General features: G+C 52.0%; 1 protein-coding gene across 1 annotated transcript in view; it reads left to right on the top strand.

The window, feature by feature from the left end:
- The first annotated feature begins 358 nt into the window (after positions 1-358).
- HDGF (heparin binding growth factor) overlaps positions 359-11,293 on the top strand; it is a 33,833-nt gene continuing 22,898 nt past the window's right edge. The window contains exon 1 of the mRNA XM_050930536.1: positions 359-709. Within this exon, the coding sequence (XP_050786493.1) occupies positions 623-709 (87 nt within the window). The 5' untranslated portion in view covers positions 359-622. The remainder of the gene's footprint in view (positions 710-11,293) is intronic.

Raw genomic sequence — 11,293 nt, 5'->3', positions numbered from 1 at the left:
CTGGACACTTCATTGATCAATTATCGATTTGCAACAACTGTAGCCAGATCCGCCCCCCGGAAACTTGGTGTTAGGAATATTTTCTTTTGTTACAAGACAAACGTAGCACCACAGCCTCTTTCTTTGCAACTGTGTTTGCCTTGCACCTGAGAGTCTGCAGCCTGGAGTCTCTCTCCCGAGCCCCCCCCTTTGCATCTGTTCGCTCTGGGCTCTGCGCCCTCAGCCTGCGGGCTGTACCCCCCCCCCGCCCCCGCTTACTGCTCCTCCTGGGAGGGGGGGCGTTACACCAAGTGGTGAGTCTGGGACAAGGCATCAGCAAACGAGCCTCCGATCGCATCCACCGGGAGGGGGGTGGGGAAGGGAGGGAGCAATTGAATTTCAAACACAAACAACTGCATGGGGCACCGACCCGTCTCCCGGGAGCCAACCTGCTGCTAGCACCACCTGGGCGCCGCTGGCTCCTGCTCCCCCCCCACCCCCGCCCCCAGGCCGCTTGCTCTCCGGAGGGGTGGGGGAGAGCTGCCTGCCGGATCGCTGGGTTTTGCCTCCAAACTTCCCCCTCCTCCCCCCCAGACGCACACCTAAGCCCCCACTTTCCAGCAGCCTGGCGCTCAGGGCGAAGATGTCCCGGTCCAACAGGCAGAAGGAGTACAAATGCGGGGACCTGGTGTTTGCCAAGATGAAGGGTTACCCCCACTGGCCTGCTAGGGTAAGGAGCCTGCAAGGGGGGGGGCTGTGTGCAAAGAGGGGGGAGATCGACACTGCCCCCCAGTTGCACAACGCGGGCTTTTTGCACGTTGCACGGGGGGGGTGCAAGGCCGACCAGGCTCAGCGCCCCCGGCTGGCCCAGGCTCGCTCGCTCCCACCCGCCCCCCTGCCTGTATGGCATGGCAGGGGAGCCTGTGGATCTCGATTATTGGGAGCCTGGGCATCTGGGATAGAGCCTAGAGCTCTGGAGCGGGACTCAGCCCGTGCATGGGATTGGAAACCTGGGCTGGGAGTTTGTAGGCATGGGGGCCCGGAGACCTGGAAGTGGGGCACCACCTGAGGAGCGGGCTTTGGATTATAACCCCCCGTGGCTCTGAAATTAAACGTAGCCAGGGAATCTATGGAGTCGTTCCTGGAAAACAGAGATTAGGGGATAACACTGCAAAACCTGGGATAGAACAGGGCCTGGGAGCCTACCGATTAGAAATGGAGCACTGCCTTACAAGGATCATAAACCCTCAGATTATCTATATAACTCTCAATTTTCCCAATGCCCAAGAGAGTGTGATACCGGCGTTCAGGTTTTGTAGTTTCTTCATAATCTCTCTTCAGCCATATTTCATAGGATCGAATTTCAGCTTCCACGTGAGAGGTGTATTTTATATATAGTTTGTGTGAAATCAGGTCAGATAAATTATATGGAAAAAAAGAAATTCAGTGCGGATGCTGGCATCTGTGCGAGCGCAAAACCTGAAATTAGGCCGTATAATAGGGAACAAAGTAGATTTGTAACTAGGTTAATCCATTACTTTGTTTTAATGACTGTTTGTCTATTCTGGCCTGAGCATTTTCATGCTGGACAATACATATATTGCTCTGAAAGAAAAGTGCACCTCATAAATATATGGAAGACAGGTGAATATTTAAAAAAAAAAAAAGTGCACGAGAATCCGATTAGAGTTCCATGAGTGTTTACATGGTCCTGTCTGGTTTCATGCTGTGCAATACGCGTCTCTGGGAACAGAAATTAGATCATACACCTGTATATGGGAAGCAAAGTAGATTATAATAAATATATACAGTGTGTTTTTGTGGCACAGATAGTATTTCACCTTTATCAGTGTTTTTCTACAATCATGCATTATTATTCCGTCAGGGCTAAAAGCTGCTGTAACTTAAAAATAAATATCACTTGGTCTGTGACCTGCTCGTGAAAATGGTGCAGTTTGTTTAAAAAAGCAAACTGGGTTGTATTCAAAGTTTTCTGCTAGGGGGTGTTCTTGCATTTTATTTTTTACTAATCTCCTTGGAGACAGTAAGTGAAACTAGACTTTCCCTGTTGTGTTTTAGTGGGAGGAGGGGAATTGGAGGGGGTACCAATGGGATTGTCATATTTCATCTTCAGTGCTACAAACAGAGCTCTTTTTCATTTTTGTAATATTAGCGGCCAAACAGAATTAAAGCTGTAGTCAGGAGGTCTCTGGTAACTGCTTTTGCAGTCTTTGTCAGAGCTTTAAGGGTTGTTTGTTTATCTTGTAAATTTCATTTAAAGGCACAATAGTTCCATGTAGGCCCCCTGGGCCCTGTGGGCCAATCTCCAGCTGGTGTAAAGTTGCTCCCATGTGTTACACCAGCTCGGGACCTGGCCCTTTTGGGGATTCCTTTGTCATTTGATTGGTTGGAATTTTAATTTTGCACGGTACTAAACAGCAAATGGCCAGCTAGTGCTAAGAAAGTTTCTCTGCGAAGCTGTTGGCTTAGCCTAGGAAATGCGGGTGTAATTCTGGAAGCACATGTGCTGGTCCGTTGCCTGCTTGTGGCGGGGAAGGTTTGTCAGACCAGGCCTGCAGACGACATATTTTATAAGCTGGTAACACAAATGTGGATGTGTGTTTTCTTTATTTCTTTATTACTTCAAACTAACAGCAGAAAAAAACAAACCAAAACCAAACCCGAACTTCAGATCAGACGTTTCCTTCTTATTTTGACCTAATTTAGTTTTGTGCTTCTGTTAGAGTGAAACTCTATTAACAGACCTGGGTCATAGGCCCACAAACTCTGAATTCTGACCATTTGGTTCCCTTACTGGGATGGGGGCCCTGTTTTGTGTGTGTGTGCGTACGCTGCTCGGTTGTAACATAGGTTCCACGAGTAATTTCTGAGCACGTGTGGGGTCTTTGGAGTCACGTGGTGTGCCAGATGCCGTGAGGCTGGGGTAGGGAATTGTATCCTAGTGGGACTACATGGGTGATGACACACCAGAGCAAAACCCTGCACTGGTACAGAATGGGGTTAACCAGTGAAGGAAGAAAGAAATCAGTACAGGCCCCACATTGCACCAGTGGAGCTCCTGTATGTTGGGGGTAGGGGGTAGGTGTTGCAGTGTCTCTAAGTGCATTGATGTAGCTACAGTAGAGCAAAAATCCCAGGAGAGACCGAGAGGTGCAGAACCCAGGCATAGGATTATGTTGCCGGAGAATTCACGCATTGGTTATAATTTAATTTCGCTCCTAGGTGGTGCTGCTCAGGGTAAAAGTACTTTGTTATTTCGTAATGAGCCTGATTTGATGTTACTGGCCATGTCTGAACAGCTGGATATCATGAAGTGGGATTCCTACACATTTGCCCCGATTCTGCAGTCCGATCAGTGCCTCTGGACCCCTGGCGTAGTGCCTGTCTCAGGGTCGGGGCCTCTCCGGGTCTGTGCAGAGAGCCTGACTCTGTAGCAGCTGGCAGGAATTCTGCCCTTGTTTGATCTGGAACCCAGGTGGGGCTGGTTGGCCCATGTGTGAACACCTACATTTTAAAAATCAATATGAATGTTTCGAGCATTATGGGGGAGTGTTCTACCGCTCCCTGGGCTGGGCCCATCCAAGCCAATGGCAAAGCCCTGATCCAGGCTTTTGGACTCTGCCATTATGTCATTTAATAATAACGAGAGGAAGATCGGGCCGAAGTCCTGATTCAGCAAAGCGCTTGGCCCATGTACATAACGGAAGAAGTGGGTTTTTTACCCATGAAAGTTTATGCTCAAATAAATCTGTTAGTCCTTAAGGTGCCACCAGGCGCCTCGTTGTTTTTGTGGATATAGACTAACACAGCTACCCCCTGATACTTAACTGATAGCTGGGGATTTAAGCATGTGCAGCGCTTGGCAGAATTGGGGCCTGCACCCTGGCTCTCCTGAGCACTGCTGTTGTCCCCAGACATAGATTTGAGCAGGGGCTGTAGCATATTTGCCCGGGGGAGTGAGGTTTTCCTCACTGCTTTATCTTGGGGCTTCTTGGGGCCTGATCCTGCTCTTATGGAAAGACAGTGAGAGCCTTCGCCAAGCGCTTCAATGGCAAGCCAGCTCCAGATCTTTAAGAGACAGACTTCGCCAGGAATCCAGTTGCTCTGGAGCGAGAGGGTGGGGAAGGCAGACTCTTGCTTCAGAATACGTTGCTGGTTATTTTTAAGTGGTTGATGATGCAGTTTAAAATTTCCTTGGAGGATTTGCCCCCGCCCTCTTCCTCCTCAGTGCAGACAGGACAGGCTGAAACCGAAAGCGATTTCAAATGGAAAAATAGCCCCAAAGAGCAGCATGTTTGAAAGCCATCGAGAGGGTTCAAAACCTCCTGAGTTTTGCAGCCCAGCCCTCCCTCCTCCATCTCTCTCCCCCCACCTCCTGGCTTTTGTGGAATTACTTGTGTTTAGTTTCATACCGTGTGGGGGGAGGGGCAGGGGGATACTAACTTGGCTCTGGCCTGGAAATGTGTTTGAAAGGAGCTTTCCTAGGAGGAGCCAAGAAGTGATCCTCAGATTCTGAACGTTTCCAGCGTGGGGGGGGGGGAGGTTATTTGGGGGAATGGGAAGGGGGCAGCTTGGCCCGAGTTCTTGTTTGGGGGCTTTTGATCTCCAGCTTGAGGGGAGCAGCGATGTTGCTATTCAGATTAGTTACGTTTCTCCCAGCCCGATTAAGGGGCGAGAGAGGCCGGCTGCGTTTCTCCTGGACCTCCCAAAGGGATGTGTCTTTTAATTCCCGGCTGCAGTTTTGCTTCAGGAGAGGAAAATCTCTTCTTTTGGCAGCGTGTGGCCTTGGGGGCTGCCGAGGGACCTGGGCCTGATTCTCCTCTTCGCTTACGCTGCCCAGAGGGGCCTAGGAGTGTGGAGGGGGTGAATTACAGGAGCACCCGCTTTAAGGCCCCTTGACGCGCCTCAGGGCCTCTCCGCGGAGTCACTGGGAACCTGGCTCTGCAATTTCCGCTGGGAATTCGGCGGGGGGAGCCAGCTTGCCTGAGCTCCCTGGAGATCAAATTATAAAACCAGAGCGTGGGGCTGGGGGAGGAGGGGAACGCAGGCAGATTTTGTATTGGGCGTGTGATCAGCTCGGTGCACACAAAGAACTGCTCTCTCGTGAATTGTTCGTAGGCTGGTCAGAGCTCGAGGCCTCGGTCAGGGCCCCAGTGTGCCAGGTGCTGCACAGACACACAACGAGAGACGTGCCCTGCCCCGAAGAGCACATGGGCTGTTGTTTCTCTGATGCCAAAATCAAGTTTGCCCCTTTGCAGCCATATGAAGATGAGAGGCTGTATCCTCTGTTCCCTGCACCTTGTGCCGCCGTTCGCACCAGTGCAAAGTGATGTATAAGGCCCCCAGATCAGAACGGCAGTGTTGTTCTCTCTGTTTGCCTTGGGATAAAGGACACGACAGGCTTCAGGGCAGTAGGAATAGGACCCAGTAGATTTGCTCGTGGTAGTAAGCACTGCTGTCGGGAGCGAATATCCTGCAACTCAGAGTCTAATCCTGCAACTCGCCTGCCAGGGAGCAATCCTTCGTCAGGGCAGGAAATGGCTGCAGGATGCAGCCTTGGAAGGGCAGATGCTCCTGGCCTTACTCCCACAGATAATCCCATTACTCATGTGAGTAGACCGAGCAGGGTTGCTCACAGAAGAAATGAGCCAATTTGTTTAAACCTTAAAGATTTTTTGTTGTTGTTGTTAATGTGTTTTGGGCTGATGCATTCATGCAAAATACCCCAGGTCTAAATCAGGTGTGAGTGGAATCTGAAGAGACAATCAATAAATTAAAAATAGAGAGACATAAACAGGAGGGAAGTGTGACCAGTGGGGATTGCTTGAAAGCCAGATTATTTAGATCATAGCTCGTTTAGATCGTTGGCTCTTTCAGGGCAGGAGCCATCTGAGAGCCTGCACAGCACCTGCCACAATGGGGTTCTTGGCTGGTCCCTAGGCTCTACTGTAATTAACATGACTAACCAACCTTCACTGTTAACATGTCTCCTTAGTTTTAGGTTGAGATTTACCGGGATCCCCAATGGGTTTAAACTCCCAGTTCCCATGATGGGATTTGGACAGCTCTGAGAGGCCCACCAAACGAACGTCGTCATCGCTACCACCTCAAAGGAAAAAAAATCCCAACAAACCTAACCCATGAAATAATATTTGTAACCTAAGGGATGGAGGGGACGATTGGCCTTGTGGTTGAGGTACTAGCCTGGCACTCAGGAGATCCAGGCTTAATCTACAGGTCAGCTGGGTCCAGTTGCTCCAGCTCTGTAGGCCTCTGTTCTCCATACTAATAATTACACCCATCATGGTAGCATTTAGAGGCCTCGACCAAGGCTGAGATGATAATAGGTGCTGTACGTAGGTGTGATATGTACAGCACCTGTTACCATCTCAGCCTTGGTCGAGTTCACAATCTAAATATAGACAAGAAGTTGAAGGGGAAACTAAGGCATTGAGAGGAACGGTCACCCAGAAGGCCTATGGTAGGGATGAGCATAGAACCCAGGTCTTCATAGCCCAGCTCTTTAAGCGCAAGGCCGCTTTTCCTCTTGATTTTAGGACCTTGATGGTGTCTGTTCAGAATTCCAGCTCGGCAGAGCAGGAATCACATCTGTCTCTGTCTGTTTAGCCCTTGACACAATGGAGCCTTGATCTCTGTTGGGGCCTATCGGTGCAGGTAGCAATACAGGCATACGTACAGCGCACAGCAGCTACAGTTGCTCTGCGTTCCCGACCTTAGGGACGTCCCCTCTGCAGCTGTGGGATCCAAGTCCCTTCTTAATTACAACCACATTATTTATTTACAGAGACTTCAGAGGAGGTGTTGCAGGTTTGCTCCTGATTCTTCCAGGGGAAGGGGGGGAAAGGTGCTCAGAATCGTGGCCCCAAGAGGCTCCTGCGGCTGGATGCACACACGGCTCAGGTGCTGAGGTTGTGGGGGGAGGAGGTGGATCTTTGGCACCCTGCAGGATTGGGCCCTTCAACTGTTCTTGGCGCTTCCTTCCTTGTGCTCCCTGCCTCTTTAAACAAGAAACCGGATCCCGTTGGCCTTGTTACTGCAGGCCCCAGACTCCGCTGCTGCTTTATGGAGCTGGTCTCCGCGGGCCGCGCGCGCCATTTGTTCTGAAAGGCAAGAAACTAGTTGGGAGCCTCTTAAAGGGAAACACCAGGTGAATCTGCACCCAGGCCCTTGCTATCTCCGTGCATGACACCACCGGGCTCTCTTCTCTCTCCATCCTTCTAGAGTGATGCGGAACCCAGCCTGCCAATTTCTGACGGGGATCCCGGGTTTGGTCTCAGCCCCCGCATCAGAGCGAGATGGTGGCCACATCCTCAGATGCAGTGAGAGGACAGGACTCGGCTGAATATAAAGAGGCTTTTTATTGTGGCTGCTGGACTCAGACAGACCCTGTGGTCCTCTCTGGCTTCCAGTCTCACCCCATGTTGCCGAATGCTCAGGCTACCTGTGCACCGCCCGCAGCCACCTGAATTTCCTCCTCTTGCCACCCCGTCAACCTCAGTTTCCCCATCTGTTAACGATAGGGGACTTGCCCAAGGGCATGTGGCATCTGTGGCAGAGCTGGGAATTGAGCCTGGCTCTCCCAGGCGAGCGCCTGGAGTGCAGGACCTGCCTTGCCCTCTCGATCCTGGCCTGCAGGGCGAGTCCCAATGTTTCGCTCCAGATACAAGCACAGAGATTGGGTGCAGTTCTGGCTTGGGAGCGGCTGCAGGGAGGGTGCCTGGGTCACTGCGTTCTGCCCCCCTGCAGCAGCCAGGCCTTCCTGGATAACGCTGTCTGAGTCACGCCCTTCTCAGTGGTGGGCGGGGCAGCTTTCTAGCCAGGCTGAGTCACTGCTTGGGCCCCGCCTGGACAAAGTTGAGGCTCTGCTGTAGCCAGGGGCTACCGATTGCCGCAGGGTCTGGTTGAGCAGCCTGTGGCCCGATGGTGCGGGATGCCATGGGGGCTTAGTGCTGAATGCTCTCAGCTTCCAGCGGCTTCAATGGGAGACCCTGCTGAGGGCTGGACTCCCAGATCCCAGCCCTGTTAGCTTTGGATCCACCTGGGATAGGTCTGTTACCTTGTGCCTCTGGGGGGCCCTGATCATCAGTGATGCTGAGACCACTCTGGCAGCAAAATGGGTTGAAATGTCCCCTTAAGAATTACCCCCCGAGTAGGGGAGCCCCCTGGCTGGTGTGAGACTGTCGTAACCCTGCATCCGCCCTGGGCCCAGCCCCTGTGAACTGCCCTGTGGCTATTCCCTGCTTCCTGAGGGCACAGAACCAGTGTGTTAAATTAGAGCAGCCCTGAGGCTGCTGCGATTGGCTGTGCGGCCCTGGAATCTGGGGAGCACAAAGGGGGCTCAGTGCCCCAAACCCAGCAATGGAGTAGCTGAGAACCAGGCTGCACGCGGATGTGTCTCAGACCTGACCAGGCTGACCCTGTTGGCCGTGTGAGAGAAAGGGGCTCTGAGGAGGAGCCTTTCTCGGCTCAGCAGCTCAAAGGGGAGCTGCCGCTGGGTTTAGCTGAGGATCTCAAAGTACTGTCCCGGCAGGACCGAGGCTTCACACTTCCTCTGCCTGGTGGTTCTGGCTTCGCTTTCCCGCCCGAGCTCTTTGCTCACTGCTGTTCCCGGGTGTGACTCTCGCTTTGGGCCTGATTCCCCATCACGCTCAGCCGCCCCCCGCTCGGAGACACAGGTGATTCTGGCAGTTCGTGGGCTCTGGAGAGAGTTTTTTCTTTAAAGGATTTTCTGGACCAGCCTGTTGCGGTTTCCAGGCTCAGTGTGACATTGGATCCATCAGCATCCTCTCCTAGCAGCCTGTTACGTGCCTACAGGGTGATGGGAGACCCAGCATGTCCAAAGTTCTGTACAGCTTCAAGGGCTGCTTGCAGAGTGGCCTAGTGGCTAGAGCACCAGACTGGGAGTCAGGAGACCTGGGTTCTATTCCTGGTTCTGCCACTGGCCTGCTGGGAACCTTGGGTGATCAGGTCCCACTCCATGCCTCAGTTTCCCCATCTGTAAAGTAAGGCTAATGACACCGACCTTTTGGAAAGTGCTACAGGAGCTACTGCTGAAGAGCATGAGGTTGTTGTTATTTAGAAATGGGGCGTGAGGAAGGCTGGCCTTGGGATTAGGGCCAGGAAGATCTGTGTTTGAATTCTGTCTCTGCTGCTGGCCTGCTGAGTGGCCTTGGTCAAATCGCTTAGCCCTTGTCTACACAAAGCAGCAGAACCTTTGTAATAACACTGGTCTAGTTAAAGCAGTGCAGCGAGGGTGCAGGGCTACTGGTATAAAGGTGCTTAAACTGGGGGTAGCCAGTCCCGTACAGGCAGGGGAATAAGCTATGCTGGGCTAAGGTACCTTTGTACTGGCATAGCTGCATTTGTGCTTCATGTTGTGCTGGTATAACTAGATGAGTGAGAAAATCATGCCCCTAGCTCAGGGGTCGGCAGCCTTTCAGAAGTGCTGTGCTGAGTCTTCATTTATTCACTCTGATTTAAGGTTTCGCGTGCCAGTCATACATTTCAACGTTTTTAGACGGCCTCTTTCTCAGAGTCCGTAATATAGAACTAAACTATTGTTCTATGTAAAGTAAATGAGGTTTTTAAAATGTTTGAGAAGCTTCATTTAAAATTAAATTAAAATGCAGAGCTCCCCGGACCGGTGGCCAGGACCTGGGCAGTGTGAGTGCCACTGAAAGTCAGCTTGTGTGCCATAGGTTGCCTACCCCTGCCTTAGCTGATGCAGTTATACTGGTATAAGGATTGTGGGTGGATCGGGCCAATTTGCCTTGCTATTGGAAATCTCCCCCCAATACTAAAGTCTTGTTGGGTTTGGCCAGTGAGATAAGTTCCCAAGTGTTTTCCTCTCTTTGACTGATGAGAAGAAGGGTCTTATCAGCACCGAATGAGGGGGATAAGTTAAGGAGATGGGATCTGAACGTGCCTGGGATTCTAGGCGGGGCCACCCAGAGGATTCAGGGGGCCTAGGACAAAGTGGGGGAGCTCCGGTGCTTATACTCACCCAGTGGCGGTCCAGGTCTTCGGCGGCGGGGGGGCCCTTCAGTCACTCTGTGACTTCGGCGGCACTGAAGTGTCCCCCGCTGCTGAAATGCCACTGAAGACCCGTACCATCACGTGCCAGGGCTCGCAGGGCCCCTGTGGGGCCCAGGGCCTGGGGCAAATTGCCCCACTTCTCTCCCCCCCCCACCCCCCCCGGGCGGCCCTGATTCTACCGTTTAACCAGGCACCTAACCCACCCCCCGCATTGGCCGTGAAGGGAGAGCGCCCCCTACTGAGTCACATGCACTGCTTCCTCCAGCACTATGGCTGAGGGAGAGGTTCGCCCCGACTCCGAGGGACACGTGGGTCCTATTGAATCATCAGGACCCCTTCCAGCAGGACAGTGGGTTTCCCATCCAGTCGTGGAGCGAGGCGGACCTTGCTTAGCTTGTACTGTGCATTCTGCCCATAACCCACCACCTCCTAGAAACGCCCCCAGAAAGCCAATTGGGTCGGCCACGTCAGTGACGCCACCCCAGCATTCCAGAGATGGCCGTGGGGGAATGGGCAGCTTCTCCTCAATGCACACCCAGCCCTTCAAATGTATTGCCCTGTTCCCCCAGGGCACGGTGTCCAATCTCAGGGTCTCCTTCAGGCCTGGGCTGGCTCTTCCGTGACTTCCAAGCTGGCTTTCATTCAACGTCGGAGTTTCCCGCAAAAAGAATTTTCACAGGTTTTGTGGAAATGTTCGTTTTATTATCACTTATCACGTCAACTGTAATATAGGATGTCCAATTTCAAAATGGAAAGTCAACATGTTCTCTTCTGCAGATGGCAAAAATTGAGCATTACGACCTTATCAAAATGCTTCATTTTGATTTCCCTCTCCCCAAAAAAGCAGACAAACCCTAAATTTTGTCAAAGTCACCATTTTCCTGCGGGAAGTTTCAATTTCAGCGCAATGGCGTTTTCCAGTGGAAAAAAGTCCTGCTAGAAAATTCTCACTCCGCGCTAGTCCTGGGGTGAAGTTCTTCTCGATAAACGAGACCGCAGCAGATTTTCCAGCTGGATCTCGATCTCAGAGATGCTAATTTAATTCCAGAGTATTTCTGGTTTTACTCTGAGATTAGAACCGGGCTGGCTTTCTGCGCATCTGCAGGGTGCTCCATGACTTGCCGAGTAGCCCTTTGCCACCCACCCGAGAGAGTTGGTTTTGAGTCCTCCTTTGGAAGGCAGATGACACGAGTGTGTTTGTCCTCAGCCCAGCCTCTGCCTGTGCTGATGGACGTCT

Source organism: Gopherus flavomarginatus, chromosome 20 (genome assembly GCF_025201925.1).
Source record: "Gopherus flavomarginatus isolate rGopFla2 chromosome 20, rGopFla2.mat.asm, whole genome shotgun sequence".
NCBI lineage: Eukaryota > Metazoa > Chordata > Testudines > Testudinidae > Gopherus > Gopherus flavomarginatus.
This window is presented reverse-complemented; position numbering and strand designations above follow the sequence as displayed.